The sequence below is a fragment of the Zootoca vivipara genome, chromosome 9 (assembly GCF_965207765.1).
Source record: "Zootoca vivipara chromosome 9, rZooViv2.hap1.1, whole genome shotgun sequence".
Taxonomy (NCBI): Eukaryota; Metazoa; Chordata; class Lepidosauria; order Squamata; family Lacertidae; genus Zootoca; species Zootoca vivipara.
Window position 1 is genome coordinate 39,273,229 of NC_142592.1, and position 22,785 is coordinate 39,296,013.

Consider the following 22,785-nt stretch of genomic DNA (forward strand, 5'->3'; position numbering starts at 1 on the left):
ATTATTCTCTGTAAAAAGTAAGTTACCAAGTTTTAAAGCAGAAACAAAGAGTTTTTTGTACTACCTTAAGCACCCTAGTCTAGTGTTTGTGACAATAAATAATATAATGAAATTAAATGCAACTGCCATTGCAGCGCCAGCCTGTCCAATGTGCACAAGTATATGGCTTTTCAAAGCTTCTGTGCCTTTTGATAGAATTGTGCAGCTTTAGCCTATTAATCTGGGGATTGTGATGAATTCTCTTAAGATGGTTGGATGGCACCTGTACACCTCCTTCTCACAACTCCTGCAGCCAAGCTGGTGCCAAACTGATTTCCTTTGGACCACACATCAGCAATGCTAAGTGGGCTCTTTGTCATCTGGGTAGCTGAGGACCTCCATACACACCCTGGGGAGGTCACGTCATTGCTGAAAAGAGGTTTGACTTCACCCCCAGGGGCTCACTCCATTGTCTCTCAAGACAGATGGATACCAACAAGTGGGAGATCTTCCTTTAGTTTTGTAAAGGATAAATGTAGCCTGTGGATTCAGATTGGAACTATGGCACTGGGGAAAGGTACCGGTAGTTTTCATCCTTTACCCATGTCATTTTCCCAATTTACCCCATAGCTGGGGGTGGGATTCAGTATAAGTCTTGCATTATCCACCCCTCCCCCATTTTTAAGAGCAGCCAAATAGAACTATAAAACAGAAAATGAGAGGGAAATAATTAAAGTTTTATCTCCCCATTCCCTCTGGAACAGAAAATAAGGGTATACAGAACTCACATTACCGCTTACTTATTCAGTGTTCTCCCACTAATTTTTGAAGCTGCATTCACAACTTAAGCCACAATGCAAATTGATCCTGTAGTTTCTTAACAAATACTGTCAAGAAAATGCTGTTTGATGTGTTTTCCCCCTTAAACCAGCTTCAATCTGATTAGAAAATGGGGTGTTGAGTAAACAGTAATGTGAACCTACCCTAGCCGCTGTTGCTCAGGTGCAGATAAACACACAGATACAGATGATGGCTTAATGAACAGGAGTTCCAGGGGGGTTGCAGGGGTGGGTAAACCAAAAAGGTCCTGCGTGTCAGGGGATGACATCTTCCCGCTCTAGTGTGAATAACTTCGTGTGAATGCAGCTTGCTGCATTTCAAGCAACTAATGGGAATGTACCCTATGTATCAAAGTTAAAGGGCTACTTATCCACCCATACCCATCAGGAACCAATAAAATGGCTGAACCTACAAGAAGGAAACTTTTAATTAACATGTCTGGAACCTTTGCTAAAAGGGACTCACTTGTTAGTAGATACTATAGGTAGATCTTGGCCATTAGTAAGAGGATTGCTGGATAATACAGTGCTTGACTGGAACCTCCAATTTAATATCATTTTGATTAAGTGTAGAAAAGCAATTCCTGTGGATTATTTGTTATTTCTCTTTTTAGATCTAAGGCAAGATTGGATTATGATCCCCACTATGATTTTTTAATTTGTCTAATAGGTTTTAGTACTGAGAAACAGTACCCCAACCCTCCTTTTTCAGTTAATCATTTTGTTAAAATAGCATCAGTTTTAAAGCAAGTGAAATTCAAAAGTAAAATGACTAGATTTGCTTCCCTGTAAAATTTGCCAGCAATAAACATAAACAAACTAGTTCATATTTTGGTTCTGTTTTTATCTGTCACAGAAGCCCCATGGGTGATGTTCCAGCATATTTTTGTTTCCTGTGTTCCAAGCCTGCGCATGGCACAAGTGCTCTACAATGAAGATACTTTTTTTTTTTTTGCATTTTCTCAGCACCACATCCAAGGAACTGAAGCAATAATTTCTGAAGATATCATTGCAGGTTGTACATCTGGATAGAGCCTTTGCAGTGGTATGCATTGGCTTGTTAGTTGCCTCAAAAGAAATGGCACCTGTTTCTAAGCGTGAAAGGAAATTCTCTCAGTTGTTGCTGAAAGGTCTTGCATCGAAGGCCTGTGATTTAGGCACTCACTTTTGCGTCTCTTTGAAAAAAACTTGCTCTCACTTTGGCACAGTAACTTTTTCACTGGCATTTTTGACCCAGTGTGCAGTAGAGATGTAGAAGTGGATGCTTCATCATCCTCACAGCGTTTCAGTAAAAGTGTCTTGTGGTTCTCTTTTGTATTCATTAGTGTAGCCAAGCGAGGTCTGCACAGATAAACAAAGGAAATTGGTCTCAGTCTCCCTCTCAGAAGGACAAATCCACTAAATTGTCATCCCAACCAGGCAGCCTCCATTTATTGTTTACATGTTACTTCTTAAACCAGCTTCTTCTCAAAGAACTATTTATATTACTATTTACTGGTTTCCAAGAACCAGTAAATCAGAATGTAAATCCTCAGGATGTTGCTGCTAAAATCTGTGGTTACTTGTTCCCTGGACTACTGTAATCTCAAGAGAAAATGTATGTGACGTGCTTTGAACACTCTAAAGTCACATATAAAGACTAATATGAACCTTCATCTTCCTGGCATGGTCTTCTGTTACTGTACTGAACCTTAGTTCAGTCAATCCAGAATGTGGGGTGCTACTAGGCTAATATAATCTTTATAAAAATCTAATCTAAATGCATACCTGCCAAGTTGCTGTCAGAGAAATAAGGGACCGGGCCGAAAATAGCAGACCGGAAGTAGCGCTGCCGCCATTTTGGAACTGGGCGGAGCATGCTCAGAAGTGACTTTTGATGCTGCTTTGCCCAGTTCCAAAATGGCCGCCGCGCCAGAAGTCGCACTGCAGCCATTTTGGAACTGGGCAGAGCAGCATCAAAAGTCGCTTCTGAGCATGCTCCGCCCAGTTCCAAAATGGCTGCCGTGCCAGAATAAACCGGGGAAAAACAAAAAAAAATCCGTTTTTTCAGCTAGGAACAGCTGGAAAAACGGGGATTTCCCAGGGAAAATGGGAGACTTGGCAGCTATGTCTAAATGTACCATCACCAAAGTGTTTCTTGAACCACCACTGCCTTACCTTTTCTGTGCCTTCTTGTAAGGTAACCCACATCTGCCTATATGTAAATACTCATTTATAAAAAAAGACCCCGTGTTGCCAAAAGGTGGGGTAAAGGGGGAACACCTGTAAAGGTAAAGGGACCCCTGACCATCAGGTCCAGTCGTGACCGACTCTGGGGTTGCGGTGCTCATCTCGCGTTATTGGCCGAGGGAGCTGGCATACAGCTTCCAGGTCATGTGGCCAGCATGACAAAGCAGCTTCTGGTGAACCAGAGCAGCACACGGAAACGCTGTTTACCTTCCCGCTGTAGCAGTACCTATTTATCTACTTGCACTTTAACGTGCTTTTGAACTGCTAGGTCAGAAGCAGGGACCAAGCAACAGGAGCTCACCCCGTCACGGGGATTCGAACCGCCGACTTTCTGATCAGCAAGCCCTAGGCTCTGTGGTTTAACCCACAGCGCCACCCGCGTTTATAAAAACCCCGTGTTGCCAAAAGGTGGTGTAAAGGGGGAACACCTGTACTAGGCCCAATTTCTGGTGTTTTGGAATACATTGTCAGCAATATGCTGAGGACACACAGCTCTCCTACGCCTTTACATCTGCAGGTGTGGCAGTGGATGTGCTGGACCAATGTCTTGCCTTGGTTATGGACTGGATGGATGGGAAGTGACCTGCTCTTTATGGGGTTACATTACCCTAGAAGGAGCTGGTATGTAGCTTGGGGAAACTTCTGGATTCATTGCCATCACTTGAAGCTCAGTGGCCTCTGTGGTGCAGAGCGCCTTCTATCAGCTGGTGGCCCAACTATGCCCGTATCTGGATAGGAATAACTTAACTTCTGTTGTCTAAGCATTGGTAACCTCTCGGAGTGAGATTACTGCAATGTGTTATACGTTGGGGTGCCTTTGATGATGATTCAGAAACTTCAGCTAGTGCAGAATTCAGCAGCCAGGTTGCTCACTGGGGCAAGAAGGTCTGAGCACATAAAACCAATCCTGGCCTGACTGCACTGGCTATCAATTGGTTTATGGTCCCAATTTAAATTTCTGGTTTTGACTTTAATGCCTTATGTAACTCAGGACTCCCAATACCTCAAGGAATGTCTCTCCCTGCATGAACTGACCCAGATACTGTGGTCACCATCTGAGGTCCTTCTTTGTGTGCCCCTCCACGGGAGATCAGGAGACGGGCAATACAAGAACAGGCCTTTTCAATGGTGGCTTCCCATTTGTGAAATACTCTCCCCAAGGAGGCTTGTCTGGCACTGTCATTACATACCTTCAGATGCCAGGTAGAAGCATTCCTTTTTAACCAGGCATTTGGGTCTTAACTATCTACTGCTTTTTAGAGCGGGAGAGATATTTTAATGTATTCTTTCTCTTTGGTTTTAATGTATATATGTGGGTTGTTGTCTTTGGGTTTTTTTCTGGTCATTTTGTAAGTCACTTTGAGTTGCCATGGCAAAGAAATGTGACTGATATATGAAATAAATAAATAAATATTACCACTCAGAGTTTGTTTGAAGAAAACCTGTGTGGTTTTTTAAAAATAATAATAATAAAAGAAACAAATTATGATCTAGGTTTGCACAATACTGCAATGCATACTATGGTTTGTTTGTGCCAGGAACAATACCCTCAAGGGTGGGACAAGCTACATTTGCAGGGAGGAATAGAAGGCACATTCATGATTAAGCCGTGGTTTAAAACAAACTATGTCTAAGTGTGATGTATGAACCAGCCCACTGACCATCTGTATCAAGGGGCTTCTTAAGCATTGGAACAGAAAATTCAAACTCTCATAGAATAGTCATGCATGCTATTGGGAGACTGAAATAACTCCACCCAGAGAGTATGGGGTCCCACTGAGTGGCAACATGAATTCTTGGGGCATATTGGCATGGAAGAGTTTAAGCTCTCTTGGTACATTGGTTTCCCCCAGTGTGCAGAAGATGCCTGTGAATGACGAAGAGTAGCAATTGTGGAAGCAGCATGGGCAGTGCAGGCTACACTGTCTCAGGTGCAATATTGGCATCAGATTCTTCCTTCGCATAGCGTGCTGTGTTCAGAGAGCACAACCTACAATACAGTTTAATGCTAAAGCATCTTGTCAGAACAGACACACCGAATGTTGCATGGAACAGGCAGTCTTGTTTACTTACCGAGGCCGACCTAAGGACAACTTAGGTTGCTGTTCATTCCTCTGGTATTTTTCAGTGACTTGCCTATACTTTCCTTCTGACACCAAAGGTAAGGAGAGTTGTAGAAAATCTTGTGTATGAGAGGACTCACTGAGTCTAAAACTTCCTTCATGGTTTGCTCCATTGTTTCTGTCAGGTTTAACATTGCTTGCTGGTGATTTCTCCTTTATTTTCCTTTCTTTGTCATCTAAATTGTGTTTCAGGTTGTCAAGAAAATCTGGGATCAAAATAAAAAATAAAAAATCCTGTAAATTATTACTTGTTCCAGAGATCAATCTGAGTTACAACTCTCAGGGCTTAGCCCCAACATTCATTAATAGATTAGAGGAGATATAGAAATAAACACAGCAGAGGAGTAGAACAGGGGACCATTATGGGAATTCTGATGACATGCTGCAACATCCATACTAACATCCATGCTAGTAATTTCAATGATGAAGGAGGGAAAGAAACCTTTTGCTTGTAAAGATGTCTTCTCTCTGCAACTAGTGGCTCTTCCAGTTTGACACTTCTCTAATCGCCAAGTTGTAGCTTTGTTATGTAAAGAATTAAAATGTGTGTCTTGAGTCAGGGCCATGGTTTGTACTTCTTTTTCTCCTAACTCCAATGTGACACAACCCCTTTCAGTGTTATTTTCTGCAGTTGCCCGAGACAGAACCAGAGAGCTGAAACAGATTAAAGCCACAGAATAAAATAAAAGAAATACATCAAATGAAGTAGTGATTGCAGTATAAAATCCAAGATGATATATAAATGCTTGTTTAATAAAGAATTGCTATACAATTTAGCATTCACAAATAAAAATAAAATACAGTGTCTTAGTTTAAGCTTTAGTTTGTCATTTTAAGACATAGCGCACTGGTGACATGACACAGGGCACAATCCATCCTAAGTTAAGCATCGCAAAATGCCATTGAGTTCAACAGAAGAGTTCGGTACTCTTCTAATTAGGGATAGACAGATTAACCTAAACCTGTTCTTTTAGCACTCAGTCATCTTAAATCCATTCCACCCTGTTTTGTGCAGATTTTTTTTTTTAAGAATGCACAAAAAGTTGGCATTTAAATTGACTATTTTATTATTGGGCTGTCTGTCAGGATGCTTTTTATTATGCTTTTTATTATGCTTTTTATTATGTTTTTATCTTTGATGTTCTGTAATGTGTGTTGTACATCACCCTGGGATATTTTGATAAAGGGTGGTACAGTGATACCTCGGTTTTCGAACGTAATCCGTTCCAGAAGATGGTTCAAATTCTGAAACATTCGAAAACTCAACAGCCGACAGCTAGGCTTCAGGATCTTGCACTCAGTGGAAGCCGCGTGGCATGTTCGACTTCCAAGGTGTATTCGAAAACTCTAGCATTTACTTCCAAGGTGTGTTCAAAAACCAAAATGTTCATCAACAGAGATGTTAGAAAACTGAGGTACCACTGTATATAATTTTTCATCATCATCATCCAATAAAAGCATTAAGCACATCAAGAAGAGCTGGTTGGCCCGTCTGAATAATAATTTTTTAGAAATCTAAAAACAAGAAGGATGTTACACTCTTTCCAACCCCAAATCATAAAGAACGTGACTGAGAAATACACATGGAAGATTGCTGAAAACAAATAATAAGTTTTCCTACCTAGGAAGACCCTCCACTTGTATCAGAGAGGCTGTAAGTAGAAAAGAAAAATAATATGCTACTGAAAATGTTTCAGGAAATGCTTCCTTTATATGAAATAACCTTTTCCCCAGGGCCGTCTTAAGCATACCCGGCGCCCTGGTGCGAAGATCCCTTCAGCGCCCCCCCCATTTGCCAGAGTTGAATCCCCCCAGTCCTTCCAGCTTCCTTTGGGCTCTTACCTCTCCAGTCCCAGTCCTCTCCAGTCCTGGCCTTGCACAGAGTGCGCAGGATGAGCTGTGTGGGGCTCGGTGGGTGCCCATGGCCTCGCTGCCAGCGCGGGGCGTCTCACTCGTGGGGCTCTACTGCGGCACCGGCAGCAACGCAGCCGGAGCTGCCGCCGCCGCGGCAGGAACCAGAGTCAGAGCTGAGCTGGGTGCGCAGCTGGCCGCCTCTAACGCGCACTTCCAGCCGGCCCGAGGCAGAGCCGGAGCGGCGTCGGACCAGGCAGCAGCAGCAGCAAGCAAGCAACAAGCGCCGGAAGGTGGGCGCTGCAGAGCGAGGCGCTAGCGGCGCCCGACGGCTCAGTGGTGCCTGTGGCCTCGCTCCCGGCGCGGGGTGTCTTGCTCGTGGGGCTCTACTGCGGCACCGGCAGCAGCACAGCTGGAGCCGCTGCCGCCACCGCGGCAGGAGCCGGAGCTGGGCCGGGCGCGCAGCTGGCCGCCTTTTACACGTGCTTCCAGCCAGCCCGAGGCAAAGCCGGAGCCAGAGTGGCGCCAGACCAGGCAGCAGCAGCGGCAAGCGACAAGCATTGGAAGGTGGGCGCTGCAGGGCGGAAAAGGGAGGCCGCCGCGCAGCTCCCCCACTTGCTGGGGCGCCCCTCTGCGCAACCCGGCGCCACTAGAATCAATGGGCGAGCGGGCCCTGCTTTTCCCCTCTGTAAAGTTTCCTTATGCCCAGCAAATCATTCAGATCAGATCCCAGCCACAGGGCCAACAGGGTGGTGTGAGGAGCCAAATGTGCAGCACCTCCCCCCCAAATGTGTCCAGGGCTTTCATAGAAAGAACTGTAGTGCAGTAAAAAGGGGGGGAAAGGTAAAGGACCCCAGATGGTTAAGTCCAGTCAAAGGCAACTATGGGGTTGCGGCGCTCATCTCACTTTCAGGCTGAGGGAGCCGACGTTTGTCCACAGACAGCTTTCCAGGTCATGTGGCCAGCATTACTAAACAGCTTCTGGCACAACAGAACACTGTGACGGAAGCCAGAGCGCACAGAAATGCCGTTTACCTTCCTGCCACAGTGGTACCAATTTATCTACTTGCACTGGCATGCTTTTGAACTGCTAGGTTGGCAGGAGCTGGGACAGAGCAACGGGAGCTCACCCAGTTTAGGATTTGAAGCGCCAACCTTCTGATCGGCAAGCCCAAGAGGCTCAGTGGTTTAGACCACAGTATATCCCCAAGTATTCAGTTGACTTACTTCTTTGTGGAATCTTTGCTTCTTTTTTCATATTTTCCACCCTAGGAAGTTTGCAACCTGAGAGTGCACCTTGGTGCCTTACTGGTGTGTTGCACATCTGGTCAAGGATGGCAGGAGGCAGAAAAAGTCTCTGTGAGATGATGTGCTTCAAAGGTTGGGCTATGTCCCAGCCAATATCTGTAGGGAAAAAAGGCCAGAACCAGACATAGAGTATTATGTTAAAGGGTTGGACAAAATATAAAATTTATGAGTTTATTCTTGCTTGCATGAATTTATACTTCTGGTGTACATCTCCATTAACTCATTCTCTATGCTCTAAAACTGTCTTCCAATGCACTCCACCCTGAAAGCAAGCCCTATTGAACTTAGTGGAAACTGTGAGTGAACATGCATAGGATCAGGCTGTAAAATCTCTATTTTACGTAATACAGTACATGACTTTCATTGTATTGCCTATAATTGCACATACAGTATAACCTGTGTCTAGACACAAGATTATATGAATTAAAGATATGAGTAACTTACTTAATCCTTGTTCAGGAAAGTAATGACTGACGTACTGAACTGTATATTTATTTTGTTCATCTTGCATAGAATCTGAAAGAGGGCCACAACTGTCATGAATTGATCATAAAATGAATCTCAGAAAGAATACACATTTAACTTTTATAGAAAAGAGAGAAGGAGTTTTGTGACAACTTAAAAGGCTAACAAGCTTTTGTGGACTAGAGTCAACTTTATTGGATACTTGTCTTTAGATGTCCTTAGATGGCATGCATGCCTATTTACAGGCAAAGTACAAAAATAAGGCATTCTAAAGAATGTCTAGGAAATCTATTCTCTGGGGAATGGTGGGAGTCAAAGAACCAAACAGCCAAATGACAATGTTGTTACATATTCAGTACTGTATCAGCACTGTATACAAGTCCTAGGAATTGTATAGGTTACCAAGAAAGGATTAGCAAATATGGAAACACATGAAAAATATTAGTTGCTTTCCCAGAGCATTATATGTTGTTATAAAGAATTATACAGTTTGGTAATATTCACTAAAATTTAACAACCAAGAAACATTTAAGAAAAACATATCATATGAAATCATATGAGCCTAAGTCTTTGTCCTGCAGCCATATTGAATGAAACTGTGAATGGCCAGGTACTGCATGATCTGGAAATATCCTATGCTACAACCTCCTCCAATGATTGTCTGAGAAAGACTGAGATCCTTCTGTTTTCTTGTTGGCTGACTTTTCATATCAGTCTACTGATATGAATATCATCAAGCAGACCGAGAAGGTGATACGTACATATGAACATGTATCAGATAACAGGCTAAACCAAGCTGTAAAGCTTAGGGCATGGCAACCTAGAGTTTCTGAGATCACTCATGTACTGATTCAGAGCATCCATTATCTCACATACTCCATGTGCAGTACGTGCTTATTTCCCAGCAGACCATTTGGAAGGCTGGAGGAATTAAAGGGAAGGAGGGAAGGTGAAGGAATAGCACAATCCAAGGATGTGCAAATCTTCTGCAACATGCTACCTTCCCCTACCCCCAAATGCTTTCTGTGTTTCCAATTTAATGCTAATGCATAGAATGGGAAGTTTAGAAAGTATCCAGTTAGAAGTATTCTAAATATTTAGGGAATATAAAGCACACTCCAGTTTCTAGAAAACTTTATCAAATGGGAGAAAATGCTTTTCATATAGTGTAAGAAGAGCTTCCCATAAAAGATATGAGAAATGCAATGTTAGTTGCTGTTAAATCCCAGTTCTTCTGCTGTAACCGTCCTTTGTAATTGTTCTGTATACTGGTCTGAATAGGGAACAAAAAGCAGAGGCTGCAATCTGCATGCCACCATTCTATTGTCCAGTGTAGATGCAATGTTCTAGAAGCATGCCATAGCCTCACAGATACTACTCAGTTCATGAATTCCTCTTTCCCTTTCATGGATTGCTTTAACGGCATGACACTGTATCTGCACTGATGATTACTATGGCTAAAACAAATTAATTCTTTTCTAACAACTTTGTAAATACCTATATTAATTTTTCAAACAAAAAGGTTCACATGTTCATGGACCGTTTTGTCCATGTTATCTCTTACCTGTTTGGGAATCAAACGACATTTCATGAAGTTTACCTTCTGCAATTGAGTTAGTTTCTCTAAGGAGTTCATGAAGCCCTGCTAAGGCTTTTGACTGGAAGATTAAAAGGAGGCAAATACATTGTTACTATATTATTAAACTTCCCACCCGAAGTCTGAAATTAATTTGTTGTAAAGAAGCACTGAACTGTAGAGTTATATCCAATGCAGCGCTAATTAACTTGCTCTGTCAGCATAGGTTTGTGCTGTGGCACTTCCGTCCCTCTCCTCCCCCCCTGTGCTAAGGTTTTGGAGCAGAATTGAGGATGATGCAGGACACACATGATGGGATGGGTGGGGAAGTTTTGTTGTGCAAGCATATCCTTGCACCAAATGAACAAATTAGCCTTTATACCCCAAAAGTTTAGGATCTGTGTGCTTGCAAGATTTTGGTGTATGCAATGTCTAAAGTAGTTCTTCAGCCTTTAAGGCTTATTTTATCATCCTATGGATGTAATTACTTATTTAGAAACTATCATTCCAGCTAAAAAAACCTGTATAATATTTCATTGCTAACCTTTTTCTTGGCAAACTGTTAGCTATAGACTGGAGTTTCAAAGCACAGGAGGAAATGTTCAAAATGCATGCCACATAAACATCATAGCAGTGAAGTATGGGATAGTGTAACCTCTGCTTAGTGTCTCTGATGTAGTTTGGCTTTGGTCTGGGAAGCAAACAGCAGCACAGCATAGGAAAGGGAGGCAAGTGGCAACACCTGAGACTATGTCCTAACCTGAAATGTGCGCCTTCCTGCCTCTGTCCAAATGCCACAAATGCCTGCTAGCTGCCCTGCTTGTATTGTGACATGCTGACAACCCATGCAGTATTGCAATTGCAATATCAAAGAGGAGAGCAGCACCCTTTCAAGAATTAGAAGGGGGAGAGGAAAGAGTTCAGAGTATTTGTATAATCCACCTTTAAGGCGTATACACTGTGAAACTGGCAGGAATGTGGTGAACTCTGGCTTACTGAATGGCTGGAGCTTACAGAAAAGACATTCCCCATACTGTAGGCAACACAGCCAATGTTTCTAAGCAATATCCACATAGTATGTGAGGTCAAATAATGATGTGAAAGCCCTATTGAATGCATTTGTTTTTATTTTTAGCCAACCACCATTAACAAGTTAAAATGGTAACATTATACCATACAATCTTACTGAATAATATCATAGTCCGAGAGCAAAAATTACTCATGCATCTGTTTTGACTAAACTGGGGTTGCTAACCTTTGGCCTCCAGATGTTGCTGGACTACAACTCCCATCATCCCTCACTTCTGGCAACACTGACTAGAATGAATGAATGTGGAGTCCAACAACATACTGAGAGCCACAGGTTAGCCATCACTTGCCTAAAGTAGAGGTTTCCTAATAAAATAGCTCCAGCCCTTTCTAGATCACTGCTCTATAGATACGATGAGTTGCCTTGCACCATCAGGCTAATACTGTATTAAGCACACAACTGGGAACAGCTCTTCAAAACATCAACTGAGCAAAGCAAATTATTGCTGTAATGCAGATGTGGAGATAAAGTTGAGAGAGCAAGCAAGCATTAGAAGGACTTTGCATGACAACTTGCTAGCTGCAATTTGCAACCACAGAGCCAGTAATGGGTCCTTCCATGCAACACCATTTCTGCTTACCTCAAAATGTCTCCTCCGTCTTCCTTTCAGACTGGAGTGGAAGGAGGTGTTGGTGCTGACCCAACCTCTGTATGGCAGCTTCCCATTTTCCTCCTTAGCACATTCCCAAAAGTGCTCAGAGCATTCCTAGAAAGGCAGAAACTTTTTGTCTGGGGACACTCCGGCAGTGATGCAGGCAAAGGTAAAGTTAAAGGGTAAAGGGACCCCTGACCATTAGGTCCAGTCGTGGACGACTCTGGGGTTGCAGTGCTCATCTCACTTTATTGGCCGAGGGAGCCGGCGTACAGCTTCCGGGTCATGTGGCCAGCATGACTAAGCTGCTTCAGGCGAACCAGAGCAGCACACAGAAACGCCATTTACCTTCCCGCAGGAACAGTACCTATTTATCTACTTACACTTTGACGTGCTTTTGAACTGCTAGTTTGGCAGGAGCTGGGACCGAACAATGGGAGCTCACCCCATCACAGGGATTTGACTGCTGACCTTCCGATTGGCAAGCCCTAGGCTCTGTGGTTTAACCCACAGTGCCACCCACGTCCCTCATTCCAGGGGTTAGTGACTCAAAATTAATACTTTAAAATACATTTCTGTAAAACAGAATACCTGTCTGCTAAAAGTTAAAGAAATAATCGCTCAATTTATTTCATTGATTGCTCTGAATAAGCTACAAAGGTTTTTTTCATCACTTCTACTGAAAGTCTTAAAACAAAGGTAAAGGACCTTTGATGTTAACAACTTCTCAGGAGATAAAGAAACAGCAGGTGACCTTAAAGTCTGTTGTCCAAGCACTGTTGTACAAAGTAAAAGGAACTATGATTCTTTTAACTAGAGTGGGTTCCATAATGCTGTTCTATTTCAGTGATTAAAAATAAATAAATAAATAAATTGCAAAGCACACATATTATTTTAAGCGGTATATTACATTGTCAGATATCCCTTTAACAACAGAACACAGCATCATTTTAGCTTTTCCTAATGTCAAAATCAAACTCTGCTTTTCGTTGTCATTAACATAAATCAATATGCATTTTCTGGTTATCTGGAAAATTATTCTATTAATGGGCCAGCCAAACCTTTTTAGCATTGGGTGTTCGGGGGAAAGATTCTACAGTCTGCTTGGTAATTTCATATTTTTCCTTTTGCATGTTTTGCAGCTTCATTGGTTTCAGATTCTGAAAAACCTGGGTCTGTGGAGAAAGAGAAACATGTACTAATTACCAGTCACTTCATTTACATGGGAAGAACTAATACCCTGGCATGGGTGTAGCCAATGGGGGGCACAAAAATTACTGAAAAGCATTGAAAGTACTCAATTGAGGTTCTGCCTCCCCCCCAGCAGAAGCCTGCCACCCCCATTAAGCTCAACAACTTTAGGGGACGATCTCTTCAAAAAAAAAGCTGAACAACTTTGGCAGATCCCTAAAAAAAGCTAAACATAACAAGGGCGTACCCACCACGGGGCAAGTTAGGGCAGCTGCCCTACTCTAGAAGCCAGCTGCCCGCCCCCCCCCAAGCTAAAAAGAAAGAAATCTCAATGCAAAAAGTGGGGTGCGCGGCCCCAGCCAGAAAGAAACAGACCAGCCCTCCCCCCTTTCCCCTTTCCATAACCCATCGCACTTTCTCCTCTCCCCCTCCCACTATCGAGCTGCAAAAGCGGTGGGGTGTAAACGTAAGAGACGGAGGGAAACAGCGCACCCGGGGGATGGGGCGAGCTGCCCAGAGGGGCGACCAGTGCCGTGGGCAGGGGGGCAGGAGGGGGCAATTGCCCCCCCCAGAAGCAAAAGGCTAAGGGGCGCAGCGTGGCAGCCCCAGGCTCCGGCTCCCAGCGCAAAGCTCCAGAGGCGCGAGGGGAGCGTAAGCGGAGGAGCGCTAAGCGGGAGCGGGGAGTGTAAGTGGAGGAGGCAGCCACAGGCTCGCGTTCCCCGCGCACCTCTGGAGCTTCGCGCCGGGAACGGGAGCTTGGGGCCGCCTCCTCGGAAGACCTGGGAGGTGCGGAGGAGGCAGCCCCAGGCTTGCGTTCCCCGCGCGCCTCTGGAGCTTCGCGCCGGGAACAAGAGCCTGGGGCTGCCTCCTCAGAAGAGCTGGGAGGACACAGGCCACGCAGCCCCGCCCATATTCCCACTGTGGCCCCTCCCCTCCCGCCCCTTGCCCCCGCCCCTTGCCCCCCCCTAATTTTGATCCTGGGTACGCCCCTGAAACATAAACTTTGGCATGCTTCATGTATGACATACACAGGCTTATTCTGAATGTTCACAGCAATTGGTCCTTATTCAACTCTAATTGTGTACAGCAGCTAGTGGACACAGATGGGTGGGTACATGCATCAAAAGCATTGAACAGTTCAATAGGCCCAGCTCAGAAACGTGAAAGAGATGTGCAACTACATCCTTAATGATACTAATACAGATTAGTATCTCCCTTGCTGATTTGGTGAGTAACTATATTTCAGTTAGTAGTAGTAACAACTGTAACAGTACTGCAAAAAGCCTTTAAAAAAAAGAAGAAGTTTATACTTATCCAAAGTATAAACTTTCACTTTTCTGAATACTTGAGGAAAAGAGCAATTATAAACAGCTACTAAAAATATCAAACATTTCAAATACATTCATATGGGTATACCAGAGAATTCATATAAGCAGGATATTTGACTAACTAATGTTTGCTAACAAAATAAAAAAAATTCCTTCAGTAGCACCTTAAAGACCAACTAAGTTTTTATTTTGGTATGAGCTTTCATGTGCATGCACACTTCATCAGATACCTGTCAGTTAACTATTGTGCTGTATACTGTATAACCCTATTCTGACCACAAAAGGACAACAGATCTTTCACAATACATAGAAATCCTTACATTTTTAATAAATTGTTCATGGCTCTTGGAAATTCTGTGGGAAGATTCTTCTGATTTTTTGGTTCCATTCTAAACAGGAAGAAAGGGATTACTGTATTTATAAGAGAAACCATTATACTTAAAATGATGCAAAAGTAAACAAAATACTCTTCATAATATTTCTGGAATTTTCAATATGCACTTTCCTTCTATTTCCACAAAAGAAAGTGTTGTACTGAAGACACCTTTTCTGAACTGCACCAGTCTACTCAAATAAGTACTGGATCTTCCTAGTTCAGTTTATAACTTTATTGTGATGGATCTAAGAAGTGAAGAATAAGGTCTGTTCCTGGTCTTATGATGGATAGAATCCTGAAGGTCAAGTAACAATTCTTAGGTGACAAAATCCTGGTTTATCTTCATGACATTGGTGCATTTGCCAGGCCAACAATATATTCTTAAACAATAAATTGCACAGTGATTCTTCTGATTACCTGTCAGTGTTATAAATTATATAGAAATACCACATTTTTCACTCCAAAAGACGCACCTGACCAAAAGATGCACCTAATTTTTAGAGGAGGAAAGGGGGAAAGCCCTGGTTTTTTGAGCATCAGCTCAAAGTTGTGCAGCTTCTTTTGCAAATGGGAAAAGCCCCGTTTTGGGGGGGATCAGCTCACAGTTGTGCAGCTTCTTTTGCAAATGGGAAAAGCCCTGTTTTTGGGGGGATCAGCTCACAGTTGTGCAGCTTTTTTGCAAAGGGGGGAAGCTCCATTTTTTTGAGGATCAGCTCACAGCTGTGCAGCTTTTTTGCAAAGGGGAAAATCCTGTTTTTATGGAGTTCAACTCACAGTTCTGCAGCTTCTTTAGGAAAGGAAAGCGAGCCATTTCTACAGTTTCCAGACAGATAAACTAATCAGCCAGTCACATGTCACTGGGGAAACACAACAGTGGAGACCTGGGCAAGGGGATGGGGCCGGGAAGGGAGTTAGCTTCTCTTATCTCCCTCCCGATCTCTTGCAATCAGCTGCTGAGGGGGTTCTCTTTCCCTCTTGTCAACCTTTAGCTCTTTCTAAAAATAAAAAAATTAAAAATCACAATCTGCTTTTCGCCCCTGGGCAATTCCGCTCCAGGGACCATGCATTCGCTCCATAAGATGCACAGACATTTCCCCTTACGTTTTAGAAGGGGGGAAAGTGTGTCTTATGGAGTGAAAAATACGGTACCTAGGGTTGCTATATGTTTGGATTTTTCGAGATATGTCCTACTTTTTAGGCTTAAAATGGCTGTCTGGGAGGATTTTTAAAATTAAGCAAAATGTCTGAGGTTTTTTTTGTTTAGATGGACATGGCATTCCTGGCCTTTTCCAACATGGTTGGTTGGGATGAAAAGAGGACTTGGCCAGCCGGGCCTCCTCCCTCACACACCTCAGCCATTGATGGGCAGCGCTGAGGCGCGAACTGGGTTTGTGAGGAGAGGGAGAGGGAGAGCTTACCTTCCAAGTCCCGGACTGCAGAATCCGGGAACGGCAGCCGTGTGACACCGGAAGTTGCGTCGATGTAACTTCCGGTGTCGCTTTGCCCTTCTATGGGCACCAAAAATGGCCACCGCCGGCTTCAAAAGTAGCTTCTATGCATGACCGGAAGTGCGTCGACGCAACTTCCGGTGTCGCCCTGCCCATCTATGGGCACCAAAATGGCCGCCGCTGACACCGGAAGTCGCATCTACGCACTTCCGGTCATGCGTAGATGCGACTTTTGAAGCCGCCGCTGGCCATTTTTTGTGCCCATAGAAGGGCAAATCAGAAAAAAATGGCCGCCGGCAGGAGAAAATAATGGAGAAAAACGGGAGACGAAGTGATACAGGGGACCACCGGGAAAAGGTAAGTAAAAATGGGGGTTTCCCGGGGAAAACGGGAGACTTGGCAGCTATGGGAGAGGAAGGATCAGCAGTGAAGGAGGTGCACGAGGTGCCAGGTGGTGCCAACGGCATCTCAGGAGATGGGGGGGCAGAAAGAAGGCGCACATGCTCCCTTGCTTGCGGTTTGTTTGTGTGAGGGGGCGCTCAGTGCATCTCCTCAGCATGGCTGCTGGACTTGCCATGTGCCTTCACTGCCTGGCCTCCCTCCCTCTCTCCCTGCCAGCTCTCCTCCTCTGACAGCTGCCTGGGCGAGACCCAGGAGGAGGGTGTTGGGTGTATGGGTTGAGAAGAGTTTGAGAAACCTCTGACTGCTTTGCTTGGGTTGTGATGCACAATAACAAAAGCCTGCGGCCCCTTGTGGGTGGGCAGGAGGAGTGTTGGGGGTCACAAAGCATAAGGGCCACTGGATGTGCGGGGCGGGGGAAGTAACAAAAAAAAGGGGGGCGCTTGTCTGTGTGTGTCTTTTTTGCTCTTCAAAATATGGCAACCCTACTAATCTCGTTAATATCTAGTGCTAATAATAATACTAATAATACTAATACTTATAATAATAATGCTTTACAATTGATTCATGGGGATGTTTAGAAAATCTTCTTCCTGATGATACCAGAAAGGCACTCCTTTCTTTCTTGATTTTCAGATACTTCTTTCTTGGTTTTGCCTAACAAGCAAAACAAACAAACAAACAAATTTAAATGTATATCTGGGTTTAATAGGATTACAGTTATCTACATTGTATTTTTTTCTTTATTTAGCCTTTAAAATTTATTCTTAGATCTTAGTAACTCAAAAGGATTTAAGGGAACAACTAGATGTTGCAAAATAAAAAAATTCCTTCAGTAGCAACTAGATGTTGCAAGAAACACTGCGCTGCTGCCAAAAATGGCAGACATGCCCCCATTTCACATTCCAAATTCTCCTCAATAAAATCTAACACAATTCATCCCGATTTCCTGAAAATATAATGTGCATCTCTTCACCCTCCTCCACATCAATGCACCCCAATGACTGGACTGGGGTGGAAACACAGTGTAACAATGTCAGCCAAGGGTTGGGGTAAATTGTATCAGATGTTATCGATAGAGATGAAGACTATTATTTTGAGGTTTCTATTTTTGTCAGTAGCACCAAACTAATATTTCTTGAAATGCTTAGTTTCCCCCTAAATGAAACGACTATTTAGCATGACATCTTTCCCTCTTTGAGCATATGTTCTCCACATTTGATTTCTGATTTATCACTCACAGTTTGTATGTCTTGTTCAGCCCCACCTATTCTGCACCTTTCAAATGTTCCCAGCTAACATGAAGTGCATGCTATAAGTCCTGGGAGAGGGAAGCAAAGCTTGTGCCCAGCCAGTTGCTTCTTGTCTCATCCCCCCTCCCTCAGTGATGATTGGAGCTGGGCCTCTCAGAAGACAGAACTGATCTTGCTGTGCAGGGAGACAAGTAGAGCAAAACTAGGTGCCACCACTTGCTACTCACAATAACAATATTGTGGTCTGCTGTGTCTGGTTGAGGAAGACTCCCTAAAGCAGAGGTTCTGGCAGGAAAGGATGGCAAGTGTGAAGGAAAGATTCAAGAACAATCCAAGAAATAGTTAAACATTTCAGTGTAGTGTAGTATACAGTACAGTATCAAAAAAAAATTTTTTTTTGCAGAATATGGATAGCCGTCTTTTCAAAATGAGCATAAGTGCATCAAGTGATACTGAAAACAATCTTAGTGATCCACGTTTGTCAGCAATATGTGGATATCTATCTCTGAGTCTCAGTTTCACATGGGCTGGAGATGAAAAGGTCCCTCAGCCTATGTGTTTGATCTGTGGCAAGAAGCTTTCCAATTCCAACATAGCCCCAAACAAGATGACAAGACGTCTGCTGTCAAAAACACGGAAATCTGGCAAAACAAAAAGGTTCAATATTTTGAAAGGCTTTTGGAACAGCAGAAATACTAGCGAACACATTTCAAAAAATGAGTAAAAGTCTCAGATAAGATGCAAATTATATCTTACCAAGTGACAGAATGGATTGCTCAACAGACAAACCCACGTACAACAAGCAGGAAAATCAATTAAGCCTGCCTGTGCCTTGACTGTGAAAATTCCATTGTCTGAAGATACAATTTACAGAAGAATAGTTGATATGTCAGTTAATATTGAGAAGCGTGTTCCCGATAGTATGAAGAATTCTAAATCTGCCATTCAAATTGATATTATAAAGTAGTTGTGTTCTACATTATAAAACAAGCACTGCTAGTTGTTTCTTTTTGTTTTCCAGTATATTTCTTATGAATAAAAACTTGGTGTGTCTATATTATTTTGACACATTGCAACTAAACATCAATATACTGTTCTGTATATCATTATATTACATTTCAAGGAAATTAATTTCAAGTAAAATCTTACTGAAGCTTAATTTTTGATGGTGATGTATATCATACCTGGGCTTCTAGTTTAACGGTAACCTCATTGGAGTCTGAACTGTCAGAGCTGTAAAAGAAAAATAATTATGCTTATTTTCATTTACAAGAGTATGGATTTCTAGAATTTGTCTGCACAACAAATCAATTATCTGCTCAGCAAACACATCTGGAAAGCATGGCACTGATTTCCTCAATAACAAGCTAGAAATAAAACAATTGTTAGAAGAGGTCATTTTACCTGGAATCTCTGTCATTGACAGAGGCAGATAGAACACCCTGTTTTCGCATTTCCTCCAATTCATTCAGGCACTCGTTATACTAAGGAAGAAGACACACTAAGTTAACAATAAAATTTAGTGCCTCACTACTTCCAAATAATAATAAATACTTTGACTGTATTCCTATAAGTACATAATTGCTGCAGATATTACTGCTGCAAGAAATGTTTATTTGCATTACCTTACTCTTCTTTTTATTGCAGAAGTCCAACAGTGACTCACAGAAATGGTGTCCTATGGATTCTAGATCTTTGGTACTAAAGTGGGTACCATTTCTACTGCCTGGAAAAAGGGGGGACGACCAGTCACCAGTGAAGAAATAACTGTCCTATTCAATACCAGCAATTATTTTAATTCCACTGATGGAATTCCACATTTTAATTTGGACTGCTACCAACCCAATAACACTTTTTTGTTAGCAAAACATTTTATATTTATTTTAAACCTTTTACTTTCAAAAGTTCATCAAATGGCTTTTCACATTCCATATTCCCAAACTCCTTCCCATAGCTCCTTTTGAGAACCTCCATTCCTTTGCCTTTACAATTATACCCTTTGCTTTCCAATTATAACCTTCAGCTACCTTTTTTAAAATAACCCAATCCAGATAAACCAAACAAGTACTCTCCTGCCTTAACTCCATTGCAGATTAATCTGCCTCAAATTCACACTTTTCCTCATTATTTTCTACCATCTCCCAAAGTATTTATCTGCCATCTAAGGTTGACAGTAGGAAGCAAATTAACACCAATAATTTCCACACAAAACTATATAAAAGATTGCTTTTTTATATTAAATAGTCCGATTCCTTCACAAGGACACATCTACAGTATAAGGTAGATAAATATTTGATATCAGTTCAACAACCACAGCTTCAAAGTTGTGAAAGTGTGAGAATTCTGTGTTAGAGATTCCTTAGCTACCCAACTTCAAATAACTACAATACCCAAAGAGGGAATCACAGTTAAACTAGTCTGCTGTGTAAATACAGCTTAACTTTCAGGTAATAAACTCTGTTTTCAGTATAAACTCTGTTTTAAACTCATTAGCCAAAATCCCTTCTATAGTCATTTACTCCCTGTAATTGTTACATTTGGTACCCACAACCACTATCTCTTGGGCCAAATGCAATTTTAATATATACCTACAATGTTAACATTTCAACATATCTTCCTATGTAGTATTTATGTCAAACACAATAAGCTCACATTATCTCTTAAAGAATCTGCAGCTACAAGACATGAGACTTCTTTGAATGCTTTAAATATATATTCTGGAGAAAAACTTTATTTGCCTTACCCAATTTAGACCCACAGAAAGTAACTTCTAAGGTATAGCTGTTGCTGATGCCCATCTTCCACATCACTATTCGACCTGTCCCTTCTCTAGCTTTTTGTATCTTGAAATTGCAATCTTGGAACGAGAACTTAACAAAGAGAGAAGTGGAATTACTACCGCGCTTTTGCAACGAGGCCAAAACTATACAGCTGTGCCCAGAAATGGCCTCCCCATGCCACAGTCTTCCTCAGCACATAGTTTGGTTTACTGGTGATATCACATTGTCAAGTCATTCATATCCTCTTATAGGCTGTTACAGATGTGGGGTAGAGGGCAGAGGCAGAAGGAAATGCATGATATAACTTCATGTCATGGTGCATGCTCCTAAAGGGACTCACTAAGGAAGCTCCTAGTATGTTTAACAACTATCACAATATAATCCCATATTTTTAAAGCACCAGCTTCTTACAATGAAACAACTTGGAAAACTGTCAAGTGATTTAGCAAATTTTTAATGTACCGAAAGAGATGATTTCTTACATATTAATGTTAAATGTCAGCTTACTTTATCGGGACAACGTTTGCTCATAATGAAAGGAAAAACGCGCTGACGTAAGCCTGCCCCTTCTTCTTGATGATCTCGTTTTTCACAGCCATACATGAAGACATTCTCTTTCCTGCTATGACCATGAAGGTCACAATATAGGAGAACATTGCGCTCTCCCATCATTCTGTAACAAGGTAGAAAGTTAAATAAGAGCAGCTTTGGTTTCTGCAAATCAGACATCTTGATTTTTTGGGTTGTGATAGTAATTGTAGGAAATATCTTAAAGGTATTAAAGATGATCATTGCTTGAGGGATTGTTTTTCTACTGGAACAACCTGCACTAGGGCATTGGTTAGCTGCATTAGTGTCAGTGGACCTTTTCCCTTGAGTCCAATAAGAGCTGAGTTGCACCTATTAGGCCATTACTGCCTTTCCTATGACAGATACTAGATGCACAATATTAAAATGCTTTTTCCATTGCAGCCAACATGTGACAAATGTTTAAAAAACAGAACTATCACATAAGTTGCTGTCATTATGTGAAAAACACAGTTAACAGAAGATTAAAGAGCTTTGTTGAGGAAAACAGTCCCCTTTATTGGTATAGGGGAATTCCCTTTCTTCTCCAGAGATTGGTCTTTCCATTCTACGTTCGTTAAAATGGAATACTGGTTACTTCACTGTGAATATTCCCTTCCAGTGGCTTTGCAGGAGTCTTCCATGGAAACAATGCATTAAACCCATCACCAGGAAAAAAGGAAGGAAGGAAGGAAGGAAGGAAGGAAGGAAGGAAGGAAGGAAGGAAGGAAGGAAGGAGCATATGAATAAGTTAGAATTATACAGCCAATTCCTCAGTCCCTCTCAAGTTCCAACCATTGTTGAAAGACAGAGAAAAAGAGAGAGACTGTAGAAAAAACCAAACACACACATACAGGCAGGAAAAAACCAACACCTCTGCAAAAGGCATGGTTTAAACTGGAAGGACCAAACCCCCAAAGACTAAGATGATTTATTTTTATTTCATTTTATATTTAATAAAATTTAATAAAATATTTGTTCTGCTTTATCATAATAAAACTTCAAAGCTAAAAAGACCAGTAAAAGACCATTAAATATAGGTACCGTAATTTAAAACATTCAAAAACCAGTGATGACTAGGGCCATCCCATCTTAGAATAATATATTTATTATGGTCATAGACCAGCAAAAGAAAAAAAACCCAATAATACATAAAACAGATAGTTCTTAAGTATCATCGACTAGTGCCATCTGTACTAAGCCAGGGTGGAGGAGGCCTCCTGCATGCCCACCAGAACACACACTCACAATGACTAACAAGTTTCATTTACTTGGTTAGTGTGTAGGAGGCCTTCAAGAAAATGCTACTTCCCAAAGCTAACTTCCAGATCTGAGCCCAAAACAGATGGTCCAAATTAAGACCCAGGCAAACCTGCCGTTAACTCATGATT

General features: G+C 42.2%; 1 protein-coding gene across 5 annotated transcripts in view; it reads right to left on the reverse strand.

Moving 5' to 3' along the window:
• Positions 1–696: 696 nt before the first annotated feature.
• The window catches only part of AGBL3 (AGBL carboxypeptidase 3), a 36,819-nt gene continuing 14,730 nt past the window's right edge, over positions 697–22,785 (reverse strand). For 3 of the 5 annotated variants that reach the window (XM_035128513.3, XM_088651993.1, XM_088651992.1), the window contains 16 exons: positions 21,335–21,500; positions 20,791–20,917; positions 19,673–19,773; positions 19,452–19,531; positions 19,232–19,280; positions 17,353–17,451; positions 14,892–14,960; positions 13,114–13,227; positions 12,041–12,166; positions 10,359–10,452; positions 8,774–8,845; positions 8,249–8,425; positions 6,792–6,822; positions 5,613–5,824; positions 5,121–5,376; positions 697–2,159 (listed from right to left, as the gene is read on the reverse strand). In XM_035128513.3, the coding sequence (XP_034984404.1) occupies positions 1,910–2,159; positions 5,121–5,376; positions 5,613–5,824; positions 6,792–6,822; positions 8,249–8,425; positions 8,774–8,845; positions 10,359–10,452; positions 12,041–12,166; positions 13,114–13,227; positions 14,892–14,960; positions 17,353–17,451; positions 19,232–19,280; positions 19,452–19,531; positions 19,673–19,773; positions 20,791–20,917; positions 21,335–21,500 (2,023 nt within the window). In that variant the 3' untranslated portion in view covers positions 697–1,909. The remainder of the gene's footprint in view (positions 2,160–5,120; positions 5,377–5,612; positions 5,825–6,791; positions 6,823–8,248; positions 8,426–8,773; positions 8,846–10,358; positions 10,453–12,040; positions 12,167–13,113; positions 13,228–14,891; positions 14,961–17,352; positions 17,452–19,231; positions 19,281–19,451; positions 19,532–19,672; positions 19,774–20,790; positions 20,918–21,334; positions 21,501–22,785) is intronic. The other 2 variants (XM_088651990.1, XM_088651991.1) reach the window with 2 other exon arrangements.